The sequence below is a fragment of the Silene latifolia genome, chromosome 9, assembly GCF_048544455.1.
Source record: "Silene latifolia isolate original U9 population chromosome 9, ASM4854445v1, whole genome shotgun sequence".
NCBI classification, from domain to species: domain Eukaryota; kingdom Viridiplantae; phylum Streptophyta; class Magnoliopsida; order Caryophyllales; family Caryophyllaceae; genus Silene; species Silene latifolia.
In genome coordinates, this window is record NC_133534.1 from 660,643 (window position 1) to 688,446 (window position 27,804).

At 35.3% G+C, this 27,804-nt stretch overlaps 5 protein-coding genes and 1 non-coding gene across 6 annotated transcripts; 1 reads left to right on the forward strand and 5 right to left on the reverse strand.

Annotated features, from left to right (window-relative positions):
• Positions 1 to 1,643: 1,643 nt before the first annotated feature.
• Positions 1,644 to 6,036, reverse strand: LOC141598578 (uncharacterized). The gene is given in 4 exon segments (XM_074418261.1): positions 1,644 to 2,404; positions 2,896 to 4,447; positions 4,450 to 4,921; positions 5,917 to 6,036. Coding segments are annotated over 2 exon segments (1,857 nt in total). The 5' UTR covers positions 4,879 to 4,921; positions 5,917 to 6,036; the 3' UTR covers positions 1,644 to 2,404; positions 2,896 to 3,019.
• A 677-nt stretch (positions 6,037 to 6,713) lies between these two features.
• On the reverse strand, positions 6,714 to 6,786 carry TRNAR-UCU (transfer RNA arginine (anticodon UCU)). Its single transcript has one exon. It is a non-coding gene; the product is annotated as a tRNA-Arg (tRNA).
• A 543-nt stretch (positions 6,787 to 7,329) lies between these two features.
• Positions 7,330 to 9,630, reverse strand: LOC141598579 (vignain-like). The gene is made up of 4 exons (XM_074418262.1): positions 8,679 to 9,630; positions 8,093 to 8,325; positions 7,875 to 8,015; positions 7,330 to 7,772 (listed from the first exon to the last, which is right to left on the reverse strand). The coding sequence occupies exons 1-4, from the start codon at positions 9,115 to 9,117 to the stop codon at positions 7,512 to 7,514; spliced, it is 1,074 nt and encodes a 357-aa protein (XP_074274363.1). The 5' UTR covers positions 9,118 to 9,630; the 3' UTR covers positions 7,330 to 7,511.
• A 379-nt stretch (positions 9,631 to 10,009) lies between these two features.
• On the reverse strand, positions 10,010 to 12,297 carry LOC141598580 (uncharacterized). Its single transcript, XM_074418263.1, has 2 exons — positions 12,122 to 12,297; positions 10,010 to 10,351 (listed from the first exon to the last, which is right to left on the reverse strand). The coding sequence occupies exons 1-2, from the start codon at positions 12,224 to 12,226 to the stop codon at positions 10,265 to 10,267; spliced, it is 192 nt and encodes a 63-aa protein (XP_074274364.1). The 5' UTR covers positions 12,227 to 12,297; the 3' UTR covers positions 10,010 to 10,264.
• Positions 12,298 to 19,055: 6,758 nt separating this feature from the next.
• Positions 19,056 to 20,027, forward strand: LOC141599713 (uncharacterized). Its single transcript, XM_074419813.1, has one exon. It carries the CDS (start codon positions 19,056 to 19,058, stop codon positions 20,025 to 20,027), a length of 972 nt encoding a protein of 323 aa, XP_074275914.1.
• Positions 20,028 to 20,394: 367 nt separating this feature from the next.
• On the reverse strand, positions 20,395 to 23,782 carry LOC141598581 (protein JINGUBANG). The gene is made up of 3 exons (XM_074418265.1): positions 23,245 to 23,782; positions 22,101 to 22,480; positions 20,395 to 21,368 (listed from the first exon to the last, which is right to left on the reverse strand). The coding sequence occupies exons 1-3, from the start codon at positions 23,666 to 23,668 to the stop codon at positions 20,922 to 20,924; spliced, it is 1,251 nt and encodes a 416-aa protein (XP_074274366.1). The 5' UTR covers positions 23,669 to 23,782; the 3' UTR covers positions 20,395 to 20,921.
• Positions 23,783 to 27,804: the final 4,022 nt, after the last annotated feature.

The following is a 27,804-nucleotide window of genomic DNA, read 5'->3' on the forward strand; positions in this document are numbered from 1 at the left end:
CCAAATACAAAATGAGCCCAAAGAGGGAAGATAGATAATTCAAAATTAAAAATATCCCAAACATTTAGGGTTTGCTACAAACACCATAAGCACTACACATTCTTACCTCCATTTTTACACTGTCGTCAAAGGTTTTCCTTTAACATCCATAAATATATTTTCGATTCTCCTACTTCAGATTTGTAACGGTACATCTCCTCTCATCATCCCGGATCTAACTGTGCTTAGTTTGTAATCGAAATTTCCCCCTAATGAATGTTGTTTAATGTTGATTTTGGTGATTTTTTGGTTTTTTATTTCAATTTTGTAATCGAAATTCTTGTATTATCTTTTTGGATCTGATTTTTTTGGTTCATGTATTCTCATCTTGACTTGTTTATGTTATTATTTGTTATTTTAGTTGCCTAATTGTTGTCATCAGTCTAGAGGTGGCAATCGGGTCATTCGGGTCGGGTTTGGGTCGGGTCAAGTCGGGTCGGGTCATATCGGGTCGGATCAGTTCGGGTCATTATCAGGTCGGGTTATTTCGGGGCAAATGATGTATCGAGTCGGGTCGGGTTTGGGTCGGGTCATTATCGGGTCGGGTCATTCCAGGTCAAATGATGTATCGGGTCGGGTCGGGTTTGGGTCGGGTCATTATCGGGTCCGGTTACTTTATCACGTTACTTCAATTTTTGACCATTAAATTTAGTTTTTATGCATTATTTGGTTTAATTACTTCATTATTAAGTCAAACATAACAATCTAATTACAAAATCACTTTCATTTGATCAATATTAAGCTTAATAATTGTCCGTTCATCAATTTAATCGGGTCAATATCGGGTCGGGTCAATATCGGGTCAGGTCTGGGTCGGGTTCGGGTCACTGGCCATCGGGTCAAGTCGGGTTACGGGTCGTCATTGGGTCGGGTCGGATCAGTTTCGGGTCACTGGTCATCGGGTCATGTCGGGTTACGGGTCATCATCGGGTTGGGTCGGTTTCGGTTTCGGGTTGCAATATTCTCGGGTCGGGTCGGATCATTCGGGCCGGGTCAGACTTGCCAGCTCTAGTCATCATACACAACCAAATACAAAATGAGCCCAAAGAGGGAAGATGGATACATGAAGAATCTAGAGTTTATGGGAGCATCGAGCGAGAGCACAGCCACATTGATTCGAACTTGGACAACACCACATTTCACATATACATCCCGAAATCGCTAGTATACAAAGCATCTACAAGTAGTATTACGTGAGACTGTCTCACGTAAATATAATTTAAAACTTCACTAATTTCTCTTCAATATCAACCTTATTCCTTTCAACCCACTAAAATATAAAACCGTCAATGACGAGAGGATTAATCTTTTAAAACTGTCAATGACGAGTAAAATTATGAGAAGAAAGAAAAAAAAACACATGGGAACATTACAGTTTATGAAAAATGAACAGAATCTTATTGCAGATTCTGATATATGTACAAGAAAGCTGCCAAAAAAAAAAAGATATATGTACAAGAAGAATCTCGACTTTTCTGCTGATTATGAGGGGTGAAAAAATAACCTCATAAAAATGTGCGGAGACCGCCCTTGTGGCTTCCGTTACACCAAAAAGAATGTGCCTAAGAGAATTTACAAACTAGACTGTCCTAACAATGAAAGAATGATAAAAATTTAATGCTACAAAAAACTTTTCTCAGGAATTACAGAACATGAATGAAAGAACTTGCCTCCAAGCAGAAGAAAAGACGCTAGCAGCAAAAAACCGCGCTTCTCTTCTTCGGAAAATAACATGATTACTGCTATCTCCCAACTTACCAGCAATGCCTAACCCGAGAAGACATTGAGTTTCCAAGAGTTGGAAACGCTAACTACGTTAAAAGGGTTGTTACACCTATTATCTATGGGAACAAGCTTCTTTTTTTTACAGGAAGAATTACAAAAACGAAAAAAAAAAAAAACAGCCGTAACCGCCCTAAATTAGACGATATACCCTACGGCTCTACAGGTACAAGTTACAGCAGCCATACATAGGTACATAACTTTACAACAATAGGACACGGCATGACATGGCATGGCATGAGCTAAGGGTACATGAAGACGAGACTTTCCTACGATAATGCTAAGGATACAACATGAGCATACAAAAAATAGATCAATTTTACAACTATACCCTCAAAGGGGTCGTCTGATGCGAGTAAACTGGCGCTAACATGCTTGAGTGCTTAAAAAAGACATCAATACATAAGGATTAACAAAGATCCAAGACACAGTCATTTATTTGATTGAGAAAGTCATGTATTTCGGCTTAAAACACTATCTTCAAGCAGCATAACAGGGGAAATATACTGGTGGCAGCCATAAAAGATCTTTTTCTCTGGATAATCAGCAAAGGCTGATTCAATCACGAAGCAAAGACTGCTCCCTGAATCATATGATCAAAATCTTCAAGTCAAAATATGCTCAAAGAAAACAGCATTCAGTAATCTATGCGACTCACAGATGATGTCACAGTACACAAAAAGGGTCTCAAGCCAAATGCTGTAAACAAATTTAACTAAGGTATCACTATCCATAAAGTCTCCTATCTTTATACGAACTACGATCACAAAAAAACTCCTGACACAGAACTAGAAATTTATGAGAGACTGTACGGCTAGGCGTAACATTTTGCATGAATTAAACTCCTGACACAGCAGCAAGACACGTCTTGAAATACTAAGTATGACTAGGGAGATAATAAATGTCACGTTGGTCAAACAGTATCAGAAAATCCACATTGATACACTAATCAAAGTAAAAAAAGTTTGAAGCAAAGATCATTAAATACCGAGTCTACGAATATCCTTTAGTATGCAATAAGCAGAGTGAAAAGGAAAAGCATCTTTCCTTTCGCCCGTTTTAAGTAATACTTACTTTCGAATGGAAACCCCGATCAGGAAACTGGAAGAGAAAGAGCAAGCAACGGCAAATAAGGTGAATCACAATAGCCATGTAGCAGGCAAAGACGCAACCGAAGACAAATGAACAGCATAGAGAGCTATTCTGATGGAGCACGCCTTCTTTTTCCATAGTCAGCATCCCTTGACCGTGATCTGTGATCACCTTCCGCCACAGCTCGGGACCTGCTCCTAGATCTTGACGAAGACTGCCCTTTACCCCAATCATCCTCATAACCAGAATCACGTTCCTTGTGTCGATGATCTCTATAGCTATCCTTCTCTTCTCTATATTTGCGGTCCCTGTCAGATCTATCCCAGTCTTGCTCCTTCTCATCACGATATCTTCTATCGGAGGTTTCAGAATGGTCACGCTCAGAAGGCCTTTCCTTTTCTCGTGGTGCTGCATTTGTTCGAGTACTCTTTTCAGGGTTCCCTTCCCCATATCCATAATCAGATGCACCATCATCACCACCATAGCTTGATTCCCTAGTCCTCTGACCATGGTCTTCGCCACCCCATCCACTCATGCTAGGATCGGGCCACATCCCACCTGGGTGTCCTTCCATTCCTACATTACCCATCATTCCCATACCATTTGGTGCCATGGCGCGGTTAAAGAAGGCAGGGTTAACATGAGGAGCCACACCGGGAAATCCCATAGGATTAACAGCTTGAAATGGAGGCATCATTCCAGGGAAACCAGGACCAGCAAAGCCCCCATACCCAGCTCCTCGGCCCATAAACGTTGGATCAAACCCTTGAGGATGCATCATTCCACCACCGGGACCCCCAAATCCAGGACCGCCTAGACCTTGACTAAAGTTGCCCATAGCACCACCCCCCATACCGGCAGCATTCCCCATGGAATTTCTAGGGCCCATAAATCCTCCTCTTCCCCTTGGTCCACCCCCAGGACCCCTTCCAGGTGCATTCTGATTTCCTCCTCGCCAACCAGTTCTTCCATAATTTCTCCCCCCGTCGCCAGCTGGAAAATTCGAACCACCTCTGCCGGGCCCCTCAGTTACATTTCTTCTCCCTTGGTTCAGAGGCTGAGCCTGTTGAGGGTTTTTGTTTGCGTAAGCAGTTCCCATTTGCTTCAAAGTTTGAGGTGAAGCAAAGGTAACTACACACGCTCGCCCGTTGAACAAATATCCATTCATGCTTTCCTTGCATGTGGCAGCGGCAATAGAATCATAAAATTCAACTTGGCAATAACCTTTCGATTTTCCACTCGCTCTCTCGTCAAAGAACTTAACTTCCTTCACTTTACCATATTGTGACAGTACATTTTCAATCTCCACATCAGTAGTCCACCAATGAAGCTCACCCACAAACAGCATAGTCGGACCATTGTCTATTTGTGGCCGATTGATATTGTCATTCACTATACCCTGGTTCATGTTTGCATTTGCATTAGATATCATCTGATTATTTGCTAACTCCTGCACACCAGTTGGCCCACCAAGATTGTTAGCATTTACATTAGCTGTCATCTGATTAGTCGCAGCTTTTTGGCCAATCGGAATTTGAAACCCCATATTTCCTGCAGCACCGTTTTAATGCCATTATCTGATCCCATAGCTCCACCAGTGTGATTAGATGGGCCCACTTCAGGCCCTTTAACTGCCGTAAATCCTCCCTTATCCCCGTGAAAATTGACTCCAGCATTTTGTGACGTGTCGGCATCTCTTCTAGTTTCAGGAATATGATATGTTTGTGCTTGGTCTCTAGTATTTCCCATATTAGAAGGAGCTGGTGGTGCTTCAGGCTGATGATAGAGCGAGAAAGCCTCCCCAACATTAACACCATCATATAAATCCTCGTAATCATTATCATCTCCCATCATCTCATCTTCTGCTAGGGCAGGGATCGTTCCACTACCCTGGTACTGCAATTTGTGAGAACCTCCATAATCCTCTTCACCAAAATCTATTTGTTCGTCACCAGCTGGATCCATCTAAGTCTACACTAGAGTTATACAGTATACAGTACCTTCACACCTAATGAATTACATCAAAGGAAAAGGATTAATCAGACCGGGCCTTTTTCTAGTTTCACAGAGTTAGAGGCTTAGAGCGAACGAAGGGACCCAAAACATGATGAACCTATAACAATCATACTTTGACAAAACAATATTTTACAAGATCCTCAAACCGGAGAGACAGCTTTACAACACCCATCTTCTGTAAAATGGAAACTTATTATCCGAGCCATTTCTTGTTTCACAGGGTTAGAGAGAACGAAGACAAGCAACACATGATGAATATATAATAAATCATACTCCGACAAATCAGTGTATTTACAAGATCATCAAATTAGGCAAACAGCTTTACCATGCCTATCTCCAGTGACACCGATGAAAAATGGAAACCGACTTGAATTCCATAAATTCTACAGAGTAAAACCTCAGGGCAGCAATCTGATCAAGCAATCAGCAACCACAACTACTGGGATCTCTAAGGGAAAATCGAACACGCGTATACTGTAAAGATCTAACCTTATAACTTCATGGAAACTTAATCAACAGATTACTCCGACGATAAAACCATGAATCAGAAAAAAAACAAATCTTTCCCAACAATTTACAAAAATCTGATCAACCCACCTTACATAACACCACAAATCACAAAATTCAATAATTCCCCACTTCATCAAATCACAAAATACAATCAATTCCAACAAATAATGTCATAAAATCATATAATCACACCATAATTTTCACAAATTCAAAGATTAAATCACAAAAAATGTCACAAATCATATAATCAACCCATAATTTACACAAAATTAAACACCAGATCCAATATAACCCATCAAAACCCGGATATATAAACAAATATTATTAACTCTATATACAACCAAATGATGATTTGAATCATTCATTTTTTTTCTGTACAGATGATTTATTTACCTGAACAAATATGATAGGAAATTAAAGCATAAAAATTTACTGAAAAAAATACATTTAAGCTGCAGTAAAGAAGATGAAATTTACCCTTTTGTTGCAGAATTTTCGCGGAATTTAGAGCAGCCTGAAAGAGTCGGACAAATGAAATTGGTGAGCTTTTGCTTTCAATGGTTTTCTCTATTTTCTTCTTTCTTGATTGATTTCTTGTTATCTTTTGATTTGTTTTTTTTTTTTACTTGACTTTATTGACTTTTATGCCCTTCATTTTTTTTATGGGGTAAAATAAACTTGGACTTAAAAATTGTTTTGAAATATCTGAAATGGTATGTGATTGACCATTCAAATGAATTAAGTACGTGATCTAGGATATACTTAAATGTGATATGCATTGATCGTGGATAACGTGTACGAAAAAATTTCAAACTCGAATTTATCTAAATCAATTTTGATATAAATCGATTTCAGACTTATGTCTTCTCCGAGTTGAATCATTGATTTGTGATTCAATTCTTTGAAATGTTAAAACAAATCAATTACGTCTAATTTCTAATTGACCGAATTGATTCTTTTCTCCGCTTGCTTTAGTAGGACAAGTGGAAGTGAAACTTAACCCAATATTAAGATTATCGTGAATAGCATCGATTTGACTTAATCTAACTTATACTTCGTATTTATTTATTTAAAGCAATACATTGAAGATAACACTTAACATTTACAACAAAATTATAATAAAAAACACAGTGATGTGACTCGAACTTATTGTTGATAACGTAGCTAAAGTGAAGTTAAATCCTTGAAATTTAGATCAAAGTATGAAGACATGATTGCAAATTTGCAATCTTGCGTTTACAAAATAAAAAAAAATACTTCAACTAATTTAAAATCACGCTCGGTGGGACTCGAACCCACAATCCTTTGATTAGAAGTCAAATGCCTTATCCATTAGGCCACGAGCGCAACTGTTGCTAATCTGCCCACGTTAAATAAATAATATACGTTTGTTGTCGATTTTTTCCTCAACTTAGTTTACGAAGTATATAATGTGTGGTAATTTGTGTATTATCCTTATCCGTATCTAACTCTTGAGAGATCAGAGCTTGAACTACATTACTTTCTTCATAATCCGAGTCAAATACTATCATAGGCCAACTTTCCTATTAGTCAGTTTTATACGGAGTAGTATTATTTTTATTTTGACCACCTCGCCTTGTTAGTGAAATAATCTATAAGACCAATTCTCTAATTAGTCGATTTTTTAAGTATTAATGCCTCATATAACATTATTTTTTATTTTGACAACCTCGTCTCGTGATGTGAAATCTAACAAATCTATTTGAAGGCGCATTTGCAAAGTAATCCATGTCTACTAACTATATGACACTATAAGTTGTACTCCTCTACTCCCTCCTTTCAAACTAGTTTCATACGTTTGATTAAAATAAAACTCACATATATTTAAACAAACATATGAAATTCTGGGTAACTCGGAAATGTGAATCATGAAAGAAAATCCCAAGATTTCATTAAGAACTTGCTAATGTTTCAACTTATTGCTTACTGATAGATTGATACTGAATTACACAAGTAGAAAATGGTTGAAATAACAAAGTAAATGCCACTTATTATAGCCATGACGACATCTATTTCGGTCCTGAACTCCGGAAATCCTGATATTTCAGTCCTCAGAGCTCGTCTTTTGCAGTGGTAGTATTTTTAGGATTATCAGAAGTCGATTTCACAGGGTAACTTCCATCCATTGCAATACCACAGAGTCCCTCTTTAGCAGGTACGCCTCGTTGTATACGAATGTAACCCTTTTCTCCCCATCCAGCACCCCATGAGTTCTTCACGATCCAGTACTTTGTCCCGTCTTGGGTTATTCCATACCCGACAGCTGCTACTCCGTGATCCAGGTCTGTTCCACATTCACCAGTATAGACTCCCTGAAAATTAACCATCAGTAAATGTTTTCTGAAATCAGCAAATTTGAACTTTTAATGAAAATTGGGTCGAGAAAAAAAGGCGTGAACAGTTTGTTGAGTCACCTCGTGATAGAACTGAAAGCTTCTACCACCTGCATCAATAGCAACAGAAACAGGCTGATTTACGACAGCTTTCAACAAAGCATTCTCGTCGTTTTCAGGCACAACTTCATACCCATCGATCTTCACTACTGGTGCATTCACCTGAAAATCATTGCATCAAAAACAAGTTTCGACATTATCAAGTTATCAGAAGTTACATGCAGCAGCCTAAGCAAAACCTTGGCAGAATTGCACTGTTCGTTCTTAGCTGCATAAGGGTAGGTGTTTTCACCAGTCACTCCGCCAACGCTCTTAATGTAAGCAAAAGCATGCTCCATCAGCCCTCCATCACATCCACTATTGTCGGGAACGCAATCAACCAGTTCCTGCTCTGACAGTGACAGTAAATTCTTTGTTTTTATCTGGTTGATCCCCTCCACTGCAACTATGGTCGAAAATGCCCAGCAACTACCTGTGGTGTGAGCATTATATATCGGTATCATATCAGTGAACTTGCTAAATTAAAAGTTGGAAAATTACGGATTAACAAATGGTATCATTCATCAATATGTTAATAACGAGAAACTAAACCAAGTGGTGTTAGTCCAGTGGTAGCCGGGTTAAACCTTGAAGCTTGCAGAAATGCAGGAGTTGAGAGGTCCCGGGTTCGACTACCAGCTGGGGCGATGATCACTTGGCCACTACAGCCCCCGAAGGGAGTGACTTACATGGTCCATGTGGTGGTGCGGGAATGCATGTGTGCCCGGGGATTCAACCCCCTCGTCACCAAAAAAAAAAAAAAAAAAAAAAAAACGAGAAACTAACCGCAATTGCCTTGATTCTTAACAGGGGTAACAGAACCCTTAGTCCTCCAATCAACAGATTCCGGGACATCAGCCGTCTGCCCATGCCTGAACTCAGTCACAGGACGCGGGTGGAACATCCTGTGATGATTGATGTTAGAACTGTAAGACTTCCTGAACTCAAGGTTAGTCATGTCTGCAAACTGGTTAAGGTCAAGCTTGTAAGGCTTGTCCATCTTGTTCACATCGTGAATGAACTGGACATTAGCCTTAAACACATTGAACCGCCTTTTCTTGTCCTCGAGATCACGAGACACAGTGTGTTGAGCCCTCCATCTCTCGTACAGGTCCCACAGGGTTTCATCGGATGCAAGGTCTTTCTCGGTGAAGTCGAAGCTCTCAGCCAGACCTAAGGCCAAGACTGCACAAACTACCACCAACAGTACCTTACCTGAATTCATCTTCAAACAGAAAAATTTCGCCAACAAAATTATTATTTTTTTCTAAAGGGAAAAATGAAAGATGGTTTGATGTAAAAATGTTTACATGGATGGGACTCTTATATAGTGATCAAGTTCATGCAACTCGCACCGATCATTAGATGGGTTTCGAAACTTTTTTCCTGAAATTCAGGAAAAATATGTTTGTTTTCAACAATTCGGACGTCTGCATCTCAGAGAATTTAAGAACTATGGTGTGTTTTCTGAAGAAACTGACGAGCTTCAAAGACAAGACTGTTTTGAGCGTCAGATATAAGGAAAGTTGATTTGCATGTACTGCAACTCTGCAACTAACCGCTTCCGAAATGCAGAGGCATAGCTGCTAACTGAATGTACTTCTGTGAAAACAAGTGTTGAAATGATGCATGATGGCTATCTCTTTCACATTGATCTTCTTTAGCAAGTTCTCAAATGCGGCGCGGTGGGAATTTGGGTTTTAGCAGTAGCTTTTCACATTGATCTCCCTCGCAATTTCTCAAACAAAACACGATAGGAATTCGGGTTGAGCAAACCTAGGATGTTAAGACTTCGGTGTAATGCTCACAGATCGATGTAGGAAAAGAGAAAGTAGTTCAAACTCGATGCCTAACATACCCAATATCGTAATCATCAGTGACTCACTATTAGTAGACTACACATACTCCTCCAAGACTGCAACAATCTAGTCTTTGTCAAAAAACTCGAAAACTGTAAGAAAAATGTACCGTTGAGAGAGAGAAAAAATCACTTTTGGTTATCGAACTTCAGTTCCAAAAAATCTACATTTAAACCTGATTTTCATTGCTTTTACTGGGGTATTTGCTCATGCTGTTTACCAGAATTTCAGCTAATATCTCATTTCTGAAGCTCGATAATCCGTGAAGTGCTTTAAAGCTTAGATAACTACGGCTTTTGTAAAAACAAAAATTCCAAACTCAAAAGTACATGCTGCATTAAGCATTTTATAAAAGGTAGTACACTGTTTAGTGTTTACAACTGCAAGTCTGCAATCGCTCGTCTTTAACAGCAAATGACATGAATCATAATAGATTGATCAAATGTCTGTGCAGTAACACTCAAGGGAAACCGTTTACATAAAACAGGGGAGTAATTGAGAAAAGATGGACGATTAGGCAAGATTGTCCCTTTGCTGCGCTTGCTGTATGAGCTCTTCCCTCATCCTCCTGACCTCGATTTCCTTCTCTTCTCTTTCTCTCTGCAAATTTAAAGTTCATGATCGCTTAAATTATTAGTATCCAATGAGCATCAGAGTATGGATATGGCAATTTTCTAGCTTCATCAAAAACAATGGTTCTAACTTCTAATATGCCTCTCACGGCTGGGAAAGAAAAGGAAAGGAGGAGCTTTAATACAACCAACATTCCTTGTCGAACAGCAACAACATTACTTTGAATCCAAAATGGCTCTTAGGTCCCAGCTATGGATGAGTAAAGGGGTCGGATGTATACGGGCTTACCCTACCTTATTAACACAACAGGTGAAAATGTTGTTTTTCAATGACCCATTATCCAAAGACTGAAAATCGACTGGCCGAAAGTAGTTGAATCACACAAAGTAATATCTACAGAAAATTACTCCCATAAAAAAAGGTTAAAATCATTCCATAACCAAAGACCGATCTAAACACTCTTGTGCACAAAGTAATCCTATCAATTCAATATGCTAAAGAACTCTGCCATACAACCATGGTGTTAGAAACCAGTTGTCAGATAAAGGATTTTCACTTTTCCACGCCGATAATTTCCAACACATATAGAGCTGCTAGAAATAAATGATATTTGCTCCACATATGGCTCGAAGGCTTAATCCGTGGCCATACAAGGCTAAAAAAGCTAGTACGACTTAAATGCACTATATAAAAACAAGCTGCAATATTTGACCACCATGTCATAGCACACACAGCTATAAACGGCCATTACCGTGATCACAATTCACAACCAAAACCGCGATATAAAACCATGCTTACAAGTTACAACTAGGAAAGCTAATGGGATAAAAACTCTCATAAAGGATCACATTCACTCCCATGTAAAAGGCATGGTCATAAACCCAAATAATCTAGACAACATAATGAACATATCACTTGCAATTCATACTCCCTCCGTTCAACTCCACTTTGCAAGTTTGCTTTATCACGTTTGCCAACGCAACTTTTACGCGATAAATATTTTTAGCTACGTATTTGCAAAAATTACAAAAGTTAGATATTTTTAATGTACTCTTAAAGACGAATCAAATAAGATCTCACATGAATATATTTTCACTTATGTATCGAGAGAAAATTGAAGTTGAATATCCGCTTGTAAATAGTGTGCAAAAGAGAAACTTGTAAAATGGAGTTGAATGGAGGGAGTAGCTATCATAGCTACCGCCTAACGTGAAACATTAAGGCCGAAATTGTATTTCCTCACACAACCCCAACGCCTCAAGATCTCCCGCAAATAACTCTCTCCGTCTCAATCATTTGTTTACCGTCTACATTCTTTGTAAGGGGTACTTTAACCAAAGCTAAACAAATGATTGGGGCGGAGGGAGTACATAATAATAAAAAGGGGTAGAAGTTACACAGTTTTGCCCTAATGTTACCAACACAAAGAGGCTATCTCCATATGATCAACATCTAAGAGATCATAACTCCCTCCGTCTCAATCATTTGTTTACCTTTGATTAAAATACGCCTCACAACGAATAAAAAAGGTAAATTACTCGACATTATCGACAATAGATCAATATGCATCATCTAGCTAGCAAATTTTGAGGTAAAAATGATCGAATAAATCAATCAATTCACATTGATACATTTAGTGATACATAATCTAGCTAGCAAAATTTAAGGTGAATTTGAACAAATAAATCGATTTACATCCTCTAATAAATAACTAAACCTAAATATCCAGAAATTATGAAGAAAAATAAAAATTGATTAGGGTTTCTGAATTGAAAAAATAAATAATGAAAATTATACCTTTTCATCTTGATGAAGAGCGATCCAAACATGAACTTTTTCCATTGATTGCCAGAAAACAAAGGCACCAATTGACATTCCTAAAAATGTTCCCATTTTCACCATTGTTGTGTTTTCTCTTCGTCTTCTTTTCTTCCTGATTTCCTTCTAAATTGTTCTTCAATCTTCAAGATCTGTGAAAGTGAAACTGTGACTAGGTGAGGTGGTGAATCTGGTGATACTCGAAACTACCGCTATCGAATTTAACCCGACTCGATAGAACCCGGAAATATATTAACCCGAAACCAACCTCCGATTTGTTGGGGACCCCGACACCGATACAACCCACTGATTATTAGTGACTCGATAAGATTGATGTCTCGACAGTTATTAAGCTTAATATTATTGATTCAAATACATGTGATTTAGTGTTTAGCTTGATATGTTATCAAACCATAATAACGGAAAACTAAATTATTGATAAAAAGTTGAAGTAACGTAATAAAAAAAAAAAACCCAACTACCTATAGTCAGTCCTAGACCTGTCAAACGAATCAATTGAGTCAGGCCGAGTTTGTTCAGGTTTGCAAGAATTTAGGTCAGATAGAGTCGGGTTGGGTCAATTCGGTTCGGGTAATTTTCAGGTATGTTATTATTAAGTTACTAGTTTGATTGCCCGTGCGTTGCAACGGGATAATTAACTTATTTATAATGCAAAAAAAAAAAACGTTATAAGGGTTTAATGTTTACATTCTATGTCTAATGATTTGCTTACATATTATTAAAATATTCTTTCAAAAAAAATAAAAGATTAATATATACGTGAGTTAACTCTTATTTATAATCACCCCACCTTATATTAATCTTTCAATGTGGAACAATTTATACTATTTATAAGTAATATTCACCAAACTTAGATTATTTTTCTGATGTGGGACAATTCTACTATTTATACATAGTATATATTCATCAAACCTGCATTGTTTTTCAATGTGGGACAAATATCATACTCAGAATTACACCATTTTTTTGGCACTTAGTTCGACATCCAACAGATCCCGAATACCGAATACCGAATACGGACAATTGCTACTCATTATATCTAATAGTTATATTTAAATTTAATAATATGATCAAGTACTCTCTATTAATATTTGTATTTTGTTTTTCTTCAATTTTTTTTATCATAATTGAGATAGGGAAAATTCTCATGGTACCCTTTAATTTTGTTAGATTTTTCATGTTACCCCTACTTTTAAGAATCTGCCTATGGTACCCTTGAGGTTCCATTTTTTTTGCCTATGATACCCCCTAATGTAAAGGCTGTTAAATGGACGTTAAGTTTGATAGCGTGACAATAAAATAAAAATTAAAAAACAATACCCCCTTTATTGTTTTATTCGTACAGATTTCTCTCTCTTTTAAATGAAAATTTAATTAACTATATCATATTATATTATTGGGAATTTTTCATGGTAACCTTGAACTTTGATAGATTACACGTGGTACCCCTAATTTTAAGTTTCTACAAATGGTACCCATGTGTTTACCTTTTTCTTTCCCAGAATACCACTTGAATATAAAATAAGAAATACAGAGTATATATTATATATAATAACTAAAAGATTTTCCAAAGATTAACTTAGGTTAGAGATCATTATTCTAGAGACAGTAATACAAACTCGTTTAAGAGCTCTCTCTGACAATACATAAGAGAATCAAAAAATTTTGGGTTATGACTTCTATTTATAATCATAAGATCACTCTGTCTTATGGTAATCTTCCGATGTGGGACAATTCTAATATTTATACATAGTATATTCACCACACTTACATTACTTTTCAATGTAGGACAAATAACATACTAAATACACCATTTTTTTTGCACATACTTTGACATCAATCCGATTTAATAATGAGAAAGTACAATAAAATTTACAATCTAATGATAACATTTTTTTTGTCACAATCTAATTATATAATTTTCATACGATACCTTTTTGTCAAATGAAATATAAAGTTTTTATATCAAAATTATAAACATCATTTTAATATAATATAGAAAATGTATATATATGGGACAGTTCTATTATTTATACATAATATATTCACCACACCTACATTATTTTTCAATGTGAGACATATAACATACTAAAAACGTACATATTTTTTATATCAAAAAAATTTGGGTTAATACCTAAGTTTCAAGGATTCCTCCTATTTATATTTATAGAATCACTCTACTGTATACTATTCTTTCGATGTGAGATACATAATTTAATTATTTAGACGTATGTTCATCATGCCTACATTATTTTTCAATGTGAAAGATATAACATACCAAGAATTTCATGTCTCTTCTTAAAAAAACCACTTCTGTATACATATTATTTTTCTTTAAAGGTAAAACCACTTAGGCTCGATCATTAATTAGATAGGGATCTCTACATCGTACATATAACGACTCATTAACGCTTTATTACTGCATTCAGAAGACAACCATTAGTAAAATCTTTAGTTTTGTACTGTGTCAGGAGACTACCATTAGTAAAACCTTTACTTTTGTATTTTTTAATTTTCATGTTCATGTTCTTAACTCTTTCCCGGGTATTTCCCAACGATTTCCACTTTATTTTTTATATCATATCGTAGATAATGATAGAAAATCTTAAGAGCTCTTTAAAACAATATTTATGAGACTCAACAAATTTTGGGTGGATACATAAGCTCCAAATATGCCTCCTATTTATAATCATAAGATCACATCACCTTATACTAATCTTTCGATGTGGACAATTCTACTGTTTATATGTAGTATATTCACCACACCTACGTTATTTTCCAATGTGGGACAAAACAAACTAAAAATTACACAATTTTACATATTAAGAAGTACACCATCTTTAATATGTGCAAATAATATGAAATTTATACTCTAATAATAACATTTTTTACCACAAAGCTAATTATATTATTTTCATAATTTTTTTAGCGACATTTTTTTGCCAAATAAAATGTAAAAGTTTGATATAAAAATTGGAAATATCACTTGAATATAATTTAGGAAATATAAATATTATAATAATTAAAAGATTTTCCACTTTATTTTTTACATCAAAAATTATACTTTCCTAAATTAATTTTTGATGATGTGGACGCTCTCAGATCGCTCGAAAAAACTCTCTTTTATATATATATATATAGATAGATTTAGGGATAATGGTCAGTTTACAACAATATATATTCGAGTCGGGTCATATAGTATCTAGACATTTTTTGGGGGGGTCAGTGGGTCACTACTCACTAGTTCGAGTGTCGAGTTATTCGGAACGGATCATTCGAACCGAGTCAATTTTGCCAGTCAGCCTCGATAAACACCGTATTGGCTTTGGTCTTTGATCCATCAAGTTTATTCCGGTCTGTTCGTAATAAACAACCTATTTGATCTGCTCCGTAAGTCTATAATATTGGTCCATTTTTTGGCTCAAGCTAACAAATAATTTTTGGGCTTAGAGCGAAGTTTAAGTCCAGACCGGACCGGATCATTTATGGGCTCTCTCTTCTAGTTAGGGGTGAGCAAGTTTAGGTTCAGATCGGACCGTATTATTTGATCTGGACCAAACCCGAACCGAATTTTTTTAGGTCCGGTCCTTAACTTTTGAAGTTTCGGTTTTCGGTCCGGTCCGGTTCAAACCGGTTATTTTAGGTCTGGACCAAATAGACCGAAATATATGGTTTTCAAGTCTATTTATTGAAACTTTGTAAATGAACCGAATATTTTACATTAAAATCTCACTATAAACTCAATGATGACAATTATTTACATTAAACAATAATTAAATACCTATTTTATTTGATTTGATAAATTTAAAATTCAATAATCATACACTAAATAGCGACAAAACGTATTTTTCAGTCCATTTCGCTCAAAATCGGACCGAACCGTGGTTCTGATCTTTGGTCCACTGAAATATAATTTTTCAGTATTTGATCGGGTCCGGTTTGGTTTTTGGACCGATACTAAACTTTATTTTTAGTTTAGATTTGTTAAGGAACGAACAGCTCACTGTAGAGCTGGCCATGTCAAAGGGATTGGACAAGTCAAGGATCAGATTATACAAGCGTAAAATTGAAAATAGACTGGCCTGGCCTCGATTCGAACCTCGAGTCAAGGCTCAAGACCGTACTTAAATATTCATCCTCGTCTCCTATTAAAACCGTCTTTATCAATTAATTGTGCATACCGTACGTATTATTATTATTATTGAAGTTAACATCAAAGGTACCATTAAACATACAACTCTGTTTCGATGTACACATAATTCAATTATCTTAATTAATTTTGGAAGTCAGAAGTCCTCCAAGTGACTAATAATAATTTGGAAAATAATAACCACCGAATTATATAAAGACGAAATTAGTGACATACTTGCTGATTATTAGGGTTCTTAAATACGGTCATGTTACGTTTCCTTTTTCCTACTCTTGCTAAATGCTACGAGTAGTCAGTCCACTTAGAATTTAGATGATTAATTATTTAATTATATATTTCTTCGTCTCATTTATTTTTTTATTCTTTAATAACGATATTTTAATTAAAGGTAAATAAATGATCGAGACATAATAAGGGCTTTTTAATGGTGGAAACTCAAATGTGTGGTTTTATAATTTACAACCAATTTTTATTCAAAACCGTTTCAACTTAAGCTAACTTCTACACTATAAGCAGGAGCGAATCATGAAATGTTTTTCCCGGAGTTCATTAAAGGAATATTTACCCTCTTCTACATTAAAATATAAATTTCTTCCCTTTTTTATCCAATAATTTAACCAAAATACACAAGAAATTCATTTCCGGTGTCTTGGGACCTCGGAAAAGGTTTCGTGTTTTCACCACTAGTTATGAGAGGTCTTAAACTAATTCGGTTTTAAAGCAGACCGACTGGTTAATTTAGTTTATTTGATTGATTATAGTCTATTGGGTTTGCTTCTAAACAAAGTTTCTTTTCACTAGCTAAAGTCTATAACGGTTGAATCGTGCATGCATTATGATCTAGCTAATACCACTCTAAACAAAGTATCATCGTCCTTTGTTAATTATACACAAAGTAACAATTAATTAATGGCCGGGTTGTTTTGTCCTTATATCATGTATGAAATTTATTTTATTTCTCTTAATGGACGGATCCAAGACATCCTCGATCATTCATTGGCATAACATGGAATTATAAAATATATAGGGCTAGCTTAGCTATCGGTTATTCATTTGATCGAGGTTCTATAAATATATGATTTGTCTTCTTAGTGCATTTAGATATTTCTAATTATATAATTTTTTTTATTTAAGAAGGGAGTATCTGTCTTAAATTAAAACAGATCAAATAATATGGATAAGATAACAGCTGAATGACTAGATATTACTCTCTCTGTCCCGATCAATAGACTACACTTTCCTCTTTTAGTGTTTTAGTCATTAGTTTACGTTTCTATTTTTTATATGTATGTAAGTCTTTATGTATAAAAATATGTAAACATTTCATTAAGATGGAGGAACACTATAATATACTTCGTATTAGCAATAATACTTTATTATATCACAAAATCTCATTTGTGACCAACACTATCCGTCACTTTGGAATGACGGATACCATTTTATCTCACAAAGTACCCACTTTTTCTCTCTCTGCAACACTGTTCATGTGGTCCCTTTTCTCCACTAACCAATTTTGTTACCATTTTATCTCACAAAATATCCGCCACAAATGGTAACCCGTCACAAGGGAGACCAATTGTTATTATATATACAACAGTGTGTTATTTGGCCAATTTTACTCTTAAGACCGATATATCGTCTTGTAAGAGATTAGTAGTTCTAATTAAAGTCATTTTATAAAGCAAGTTGAAAAAAGTCAACATAATTAGCTATTATTAAAACAAAGACCTCAAATAATTTGAAGTTGTGCCCATGTTATGGGCTAATGACCCTATATTATAGCACAAAGTAGTACTAAACAACAGTGTATCTACTAGCTAATTATTCTCTTTATAGTTCACTTAACCTGTAAATCAATAATTGGGAGGAATAATTAAGGTTTGAATTTAAAACCAAAACCTTTGATTAGAAATCTAAACAATTAAACCATTATATTAATCATAGTTATTGTGTAAAATGATTTTACACTATGAAACAGTATTATTGTGTACACAAATTCTCATTGAAGACATGACATATCCGTCACAAGCTGAAGACGGATACCATTTTACCTCACAATGTACCCATTTTTTCTCTCTCTGCAACACTATTCATGTGGTCCCCTTTCTCCACTAACCCATTTTGTTACCATTTTATCTCACAAAATATCTGTCACAAATGGTAACCCGTCACAAGGGAGACCAATTGTATTGTGTATTGTGTAAAGACATTTAAGAGTACAAGACTGTCCTACTTTATAAGTTGTGCATACTAATTTACGTGAGCTTGCCTAGAGAGAGTGAGAGACCGGATCCCATGCAATATGGAATGAAAGGCCAAGAAATTTGCTCTATTCCTTTGAATATGGAAACACCTGATCTCGAAATAAGGTGAACAACCATCACACTAAATCGCACTTAATTAAACTACTTAATGTTATGTTATTAAGTAGTTGAGGTTAATTCAAACGCAACTTAAACAAGTACCAAAGTATTCCGTAACTCAACGAATTGTTATTATCAATCACGTTTTTTGTTAATTTGTCTGACTAATATTGCATAGTATACTTTGTATTAGGTTCATAGTAATTTAATCCGTACATCATCCTTAGAAATTTCTATGTTCAAAATCACTTTTCAGTCAATTAATCAAACTCAAAACTATGACTAATACTTAGTACGAAATACTTACCAATATATTGACAAAAACAGAGGATCTCAGAAGGATAATAGTCGGATTGGCAATAGGGGTAGGGAATTCTGTATGAAAAAATTGTGGCATCTACCGATTCCCAGCAACTGGAAAATTCTCTTATGGAAGATCCTTACCGACACTCTTTCTGTTGGAACTGAGTTTGAGAAGAGGAATCTGGATGTTAGTCTCTTTTGCTGCTTGTGTGGAGAAGGTCATAACGAGATGGAATCTACAGGACATCTCTTCAGAGACTGTGAATTATCCAGACGTATTTGGGCGGGGTCTGAGCTTGGTATTAGAGTTATGAATGTTGAAACTGGTAATATAAAGGAGTGGATAATAAGCTGGATCCGATACTTCTATAATAGAAAGGGGGGAGAAAGGAGTGTGATTGCCTTTGCGGCGATACTATGGGGTTTATGGACTCTAAGAAATAATGTGATTTTTAAGGAAGTAGCAGTTACCCGACAATACCTTGTACATGGCTTCTTCAAATCTGTTCATGAGAATATACAGATTCTATGTGATCATCTTGACAAAAAGGACAAAGGAATTAGTAACTGTAATGGACAGGATGAGCACTCCTTGTCTTCACTTGCTGAGATTCGGGAGGGTAAGCCGGTCAGAGTCATAGGAATGCAGGGCACATGTGAGGTGATTCGGGTCAAGGTGGACGCGAGTTGGAGACGAGACTATAGGGCGGCTATAGGATGGGTGGCTTATAATTCCGCAGGTACGGAGATCTTACGTAAACAGCAAAAAATAAGGGCGGAATCAGCTTTACAGGCGGAAGTGTTGGGTCTTCGTGATGCCCTTTTATGGGCACAGCAGTGTGGATACCTTCACCTTGATATCTCAACGGATTGCCTACAGCTTATTAATCAAATTGCAGGAACTGAGAAGGAGAATCATCTGATCAATCAAGCTCTAGCTAGTATTCGGTGGCTTTATGCGTCTTTTCATTGTTTAAGTTTTAACTTTATTCCGAGATCGCTTAATGTTGTAGCGCATGGTCTGGCTTATCAGACCATGAGACTGTAAAATCTGTTTTTACGATTGTCAAAAAAAAAAAAAAAAAAAAAAATATTGACAAAAACAATACTGTAAAACCGTCTTAATCTATAAGACAAATCATTTTATATACACAAATTCTTACCTGTGACAGACAACAGTCACTAGTTATAACAACATTTATAACCGATTTAAATAACAGTGGGTCTTTCACCCATCATGTGAGAGGTCTCTCCGGAATTTTTGTGTTTAAATAAATGTTTAATCAATAAAAAGAACCGTTTAATAGTGTAAAACGGTTTTATTCTATTAACTAACATAAATATCTATCAAAACATGTTCAAAATATCTATTGATCAAAACATGGAATAATATTACTTTTGCAAAAAAGCTCACATCCATAATGAATTAAGAAGTATTTTCATTGGTTTATCAAATTTATGTCACAATCAATAGTCCCACGACTAAAGAAGGAACAAAGCACAAAAAAACATGTTATTGCATCAAACATTCAACCTCCAAAAATCCATCCAATTACACAATACTAAGGTTTAAAATACAAAAGAACATATCACATCAATCTCCAAAAGTAAATACTAGACTAATCTATACAATAAACACCATTATCGTATCCGTCATCGTCTTCTCCCCCGTAACCAATTGGTCGGCCGACTACCAAATGGTCGATTTCAAAGGTCAAAAAACACAAACGAATAACTCTTTGAACTTCAAGTTCAAGTCATTCTGGCTCAAAAGTGACAATTGACCTGTTATGCATGGTTTACACATTACAGGCTATCACATATATGAATCATTGATTGAATCTCGAGTATACTAGGAGGATTTAACTTAATTTCCTTCTTAGTAGCCACCACAAATAACGGCTGCGAGATCCAATGAAACCGAAATAACAAATCCGACTCGTTAACTTCGATTAATCTTAATACTCCAAACTTTAATCTCACCATCAAGACCACCACTAAACACCGAAATCCCATCTTCACCATCCAATTTCGCGGCCAAACACTTAACCGCCTTCTTATGCCCACTCAAAACCGTCAAACAACAAAACTTACCCTCGCCCTCACACCCGCCACGCCGCCAAATCCTAACCGTTCGATCGGCCGACCCGCTTATCAAAAACTCCCCAACATTTATCAAACAGAGGATAGCCCCCTCATGTCCCCTAAGGGCTCCACTCACGGACATATACTTCCCACTATCTTCCCTCTCCCATACCAAGATCGAACGGTCACACGCACCGGAGAATAAGATCGAACCGTCGTCATTCAAAGTCAACGCATTGACCGCTGACTTATGTTTTTCCAATGTGGCAACTAATCCAAGTCTCTTCTCTTTAGTACTCCAAACCTGTCATAAGTCGTTTTAGATTATTACACAGAATTACAAAAACTATTGCATGCAAATTGAAATTGAGCAAAAATTAGTTTACAAAAAAGTAAAAATTACAAAAACAACTTTGTTTATAAGAAGAAACAAAAAGAGCATTATCTAGAATCACAATATTGTACATGCAGCAGTGGTGGAGCTAGGGAAGGTTAGCAGGGGCGTCTGTCCTTGTTGGAGGACGAAAATTTCTACATTTTGTATTACAATTTTCAAAACTATTTGAGTTTTCCTTGAACCATTACTCATTCGCTCCCGCTAAGTTCAAATCCTGGCTTTGATATTAACATGCAATGGTCGAATTAGAAGCTAGCTAGTAGCGCAGCACTAACGACTTTTTTCGAGTCTATCTTAATATATCACGACTCACGAATAATCATTAAAACATTTTCGCTCCTAACTACAAATCCTGGTTACGTCACGTATCACCAACCATATACTCTCTTTGTCCCGATTAATTGTTGTCCTTTGATTTTGGCACAAAGACTAAGGAAATAGGAGGAGCCAATTACAAGATGACAAGTGGACCAAATTGGTTGTGAATGATCAAATTGCTCATTAAATATAATCCTAAAATATAAAAGATAACAATTGACCGAGACGCCGAAAAATGAAAAAGGATAACAAATGACCGGGACAGAGAGTAATTAAGTAACTAAATACAATTAAAAACATTATTTAAATTCGATTACACACCTGTATCCGACCCTCGGCCGAACCGGTATAAACCACATCATCACCCGAAACCGTTACGGCATTAACAGCATCCTCGCTGGCATTAACAGACTCCTTACACCTCAGATCATTCGGGCCCCACACCTTCAACGTTTTATCCCACGAAACGGAGTAAATTCTCTTATTAGTTACTGCAAGTGACGAAACGGCGTCGTTATGCTCCACCCATAGCCGCGTCTTATGTCGCCTGACTTGCACGTGATTCTTCGGTACCGGAAACCTGAGTAACCGGTCCGATAACGTCGGTAGTGTCGCCTCTTGTTTGTGGGTCCCAGTATTTAACGGCCCCGTTTTCTTCCAAACGCGGATTTTACCGTCTTGATGAGCTGTCAAGACCGTACCTATACGGAAATATATTATCGTTAGAAAATTAATTAAAGATTATAAATAAATATTTATCATATTTATATTTTATTTTATTATTGTGTTATAATTTAAAGTCCGGGATGTAGTAAATTACCCCATAACTTATAAACTACATGCAAATAAGTCTCTTAAGTTTCAGTTATAACAAATTAATCCCATAACTTTCCAAAAATGTGCAATTAAGAACAAATTAAGTTTTTACCATTTTTTTTAAACTTAAACCTATTTTTTCCTATTATAAAAACTATTATAAATGTATTTCTTCAATAATTAAATATAATATTTACATATTCAACGAAAAATGTGAACCAATTTTAGTATAAATAAAAATTCGGTCATGTAACTTTTCATTGTATTATCATTAATAATTCTCATGTTAGGAACATTTTTTTGCCAAAATAAATAAAAAAAATATTTAAACATACTTTTTAATAAACAAGAATTTTAGGATTAAAATCTAATCAATAATAGTAAAATATTTAATTAACAAATTTTATTCTTAAAAATAAAATATGTGGTTAAATTAGTCATTAAGAGAAACTTATGGAGTTGATTTGGTACGTTTATAAGTTAAGGGGTTTGATTGCACATAGTATCAAACTTACGGAGTGATTTGCTATATTTCCAAAGTCAAATGTTTTAAAATTTTCACCAATAAAATAGTCAAACTAAGAAAATTATTATTACGATAATATTGTGATACGCATGATATAATTCAAACGATAATATATTCCCGTACCTTTAGAAAACGCGATAGACTTAACAGCACCGGAAGACGGAGAATTAACATTGAACGAATCCACAAGCAACAACGTATCAGAATCATAAACATTAATCTGATGTCCAGCCGAAGCGTAAAGATTCGCTGACGAAGCTGACGTGGACGATGAGGTGGATGAAAGAGAAAGTGAGGTAATCGGAGACGATAGAGAAATAGCGGAGGCGAGAGAATACGTGAGGGTGACGGTAGAGGTGTCGAGGAAAAGAGATTGTAAGGAAGGAACGGATGGGAGTGTTTGGAGAGAACTGTGACTTTGTAAGATGAAAGCGGAGGCGGAGACGGCGGAGGAGACGGAGACGGAGGAGGAGGAGGATGGTGAAACGACGTCGTCTTCGCCGGCGACTGTTGAAGTGCAAAATGCGAGACGAGTTTTAATTTTCATTTTATTTTTGAATTGGGTTTTTGTTGTTGGAAAATAAAGTGAGTGTTTTTTTTTTTGTTTTGTTTTTTAAGATAATATTTGGGTGTTATATATATAGGTGGAAGAAAATGAAAAATGGCGTACATGCAAAATGGTAGTACTGTATAGAGTAGTAGTACGTTGAATACTAGGGAGTATACTTATTAAATAAGGTGCAAGTTGGTGTCGGGGGAAGGTGGGTGCAATCTTCGTTCACCGTATAATTATGTCTCCGCCGCAAGTAACGTTATTAGTTTATTACCGGTGATATTCATGAGCTGTGTTTAAATTCCGTCAATAATAATAATTTAGGAACCTTTTGAGCGATATTAAAAAGTTTAACTTTTTTAAAATCCTATAATTTAATGAAAAAATTAATAAATAATCCTAACAAGGGTAGATTTTTAAGAAAATTTAATAAAATTATATTAATAAGAGTAGATTTCTTTAAAACAAAACAATTTTTATTTAATTTAAGGAATAATCCTAACAAGAGTAGATTTCTAAGAAAATTTAATAAAATTATACTAATAAGAGTAGATTTCTTATATATTGTATTTGGTTTACTTTTAAGGCATTCCGGATCCTTAACTCTATTTCGGTTTTCAAAATCGTTTTAATCTTTTCTCTTAATTTAAATTTTAAGTTTTTATAAAAAAAATCTGAAATTCGATTTAAAAACCTGTAAGTTTACCTTGACTTTCCATTACATTTTAGCTCCCCCTTTTATTTTTCTATTTCCCTTTTCTATTCGCTTTTTGAGGTGTACGTTCACCTATGGATGGTTCTAAAGGATGATTCATGTCAGCCGACCCCAAATCATTTTGGGATTAAGGCTCTGATGTTGTTGTTGATGTCGTTGTTGTTGTTGTTGTTGTTGAAGAGTAGATTTCTTAAAAACAATATAATTTTTATTTAATTTAATAATCCTAACAAGGGTAGGTTTCTAAAAAAAATTTAATAAAATTTTCCTAACAAGAGTAGATTTCTTAAAAACAAACATTTTTTTATTTATTTTTATATCCTAATATAATTAGATTGAATTTATTAAATCATACATAAATATATAGAGTTTAGTGAGAATAAATATATAATAAGTAATTGTAAGTTTAACTTATCAATCTATCTTAAGTTGAAAATGAACTGATAAAATGTTATTAAATGTATCCTAACAATAGTAGATTTCTAAGAAAATTTATTAAAATTATCCTAATAAAAGTAGATTTCTTAAGAACAAAACAAATTTTATTTAGTTTTATCCTAATATAAGTAGATTAAATTTATTTAATCACGCATATATATATATATATATATATATATATATAGAGAGTTTAGTGAGTATAAACTTATAAGTAATGGTAACTTTAACTTCTCATTATATCTTAAGTTGAAAATGAACTAAAATGTTATAAATATTCATAACAGATGAGAGACAGTTTAGTACTTTATATTCCATGAGTATTTGTGATATTGACATAGCGTTTTCCGAGTGAATTTCTTTTGTAGGAGACAATAATATATGAGGAGGATTTGTATGATTAATAATATTGACAACACCTTTAAATTTGAGTTTCTAAAATGTTTGTTTGGCTGCTAATACTACCACTTCACCAAATTTATTAAGTTAATGGCTAATTCATGATCTTGAATTAGGTTATAGCTCTTCAATGACAATTATCTAGGTATGACAATCTAATTAAGATTTTTATGATCCACATCAAACCATGCTAGAAGCATACATGTTAAATGTACGAAGTTGATTTTTTTAGTGTTTAAGGCATAGGTCGATACAACAAACCATGCCAATCATCAATACCAATAATCAAATATTAATATTACTGTTATAGAATATAGTATTAAGATCAACTCAAATACAATAACAACAATACTTTTAAGCTAACATCTACTTATATCCAGCCACCATTTATAAAACATGGAACACTACCATAATTCATGATATGTTATTTATGAGTGAATTTTATCCCACCATTTTTAAAACATTATGATTTAATTGAATAACATCTCCTCCATTCCACTTTTGGTGTCCTACTTTCTATATATTTGTGAAGGTTAAGAGATAAATATAAAACTACTACGCTACCCCTTTTTTGAGGAAGAAGGGGACAATGTGATTTTGATGGAGGGACTCATAGTTAAAAGATTAGAGGTAATAGTGGCAGTCCACCATTTTAGCTTACCAAATTTAGAAATGGAATAATTAATTTGGAATAAATTTTACAAAAAAAAAAGTACAATAAAAGTGTAATAGAGGAAGTAGCAAGAAAGACATACTGAGCTGGTAATAAAACAACCCATGCGATTGCACAAGAAAGAAGACCAAGTTGAATGGCAAGTAGTTCGATCTAAAGAGGTACATGGAGTAGACTTGAAAGTTCATCAGACCAACTTGAATGGCAAGTAGTTCGCTCCAAAGGGATACATGGAGTACCCTTGAAAGTACATCCTTCTAACCACTACCCTAAATGATCACAAGCAACTACTGACCAAAAGAGAAGTAGTGTAAAAGAAGGCGGCTATAATGATCTTGTGCCACAGAGAATTATGAGGGTCTTAATAAATTCGATTGACAACTGTCTAAGGGCGGGTTTCAAAGTGTTGGCGAGATATCATGAAGAGGAATGAAAATGAGTAATAAAGCCACTGTGGGTCAAAGGAGTCTAACACTATGTTAACCAAAGCCACCAAATGAATAAGGAGAAAATATGAAAGTAAATTAAAACAAGTTGAAGTGATTGAGGTTTTTAAAGACTCTTAGCTTAAAGTCAAATTAAAGGAGTAGAAGATAACGGGAGATGACAATAACCCTACACATTGTGAAGCGAGGGAAAGTCTCACATTATGTAGATGGTGCTCTTAAAGTGATGGTGAGACATGCCGCAAGAAGGTGAAATGGGCAAACCCTCGGAGGAGAGGGTAACATTATGTGGGAGTACAGCCCACTAAGAAAGTCAGAAGAAAAGAGAAATATGGTGTTGGTACGTGTAGACCACAACCAGTTAGGTTGCCAAGAAAAGATGCATAAGGTGAGTAGACTTGGCAATTCAAACGGGTCAGGTTTGAGTTATTAGGGTTTGGCAGCATTCGGGCGGGACTAGGTTGAGTTGGGTCATTTCGCGTTCAAGTTATTTTCGGGTATATTGTTTTCAAGTTAATTATTTGGAGAGAATTAGCAGTTTGCGATAATAAACATTCAGGTTGGGTTAAATAGGGCGAGCCAATTTAGGTTTTGGTCATATTTGGATCCTCAATTCAGGTTCGGGTCGAGTTTTTTTACCGGGCCATTCGGGATGGTTTAGTTTTGCTAGATTTAATAGTGAAAGTAAGAGCACTCTTTAGAATAAGAGATGCCTAATGAGAAACTTTTGAAGGAGCAAAAGTTAAACTCATTGCCACAAACGTTCTAAGAGCCATTGATTATAATGGAGGAAATCAAACACCTGTTTAAGATGGAAATGAGAGGTCCAAAAAAAGGGATCTAAGAAGTCCAAAGGTGTAGAGTGTACCACATATATATTAGTCATTATCATACTTTAGTTACAAAGATGCAAAGAGAGAAGACGTACTGTGTACATATTGTATGCAAAACACACAATGTCAAATTAATTAAAACACAAATGAATTGTCATTTTTATTTTGTTTTATCAATAAAACCTCTCAAAACTACTATTTAAAGGAAAAAAATGTGCTATCGAAATGTCAATTAGTTTACCTTAAAAAATCTTTTGGTAGCTCATAAGATGGCTCACTTTGTGCCATGGCAAGAGGGACGTAGGGCTTGGACCGATACGATTCCTTTCGATATCGTTTGTATCGCGGAGCGTGATTCTATGGTAATGCATTGATCTCCTTCGGGGTTCACTTCAAAAAAAAAAAAAAATAATGATCGTTAATCAAATTATAAAGCAATAAAATTGTTCTACACTCCCCTTTACACAAAAAAAACTAAAACGTCCATACACGTTATACATTTAGCCAATTACTTAAAATATGCGCAACGCACGGGCAACATACTAGACAGCTATAATTTGGAAAGTACTAATAGCAGATATATCAATGAGTTGCACAATCTTAAGTACCAGTTAATTAATCATATGATC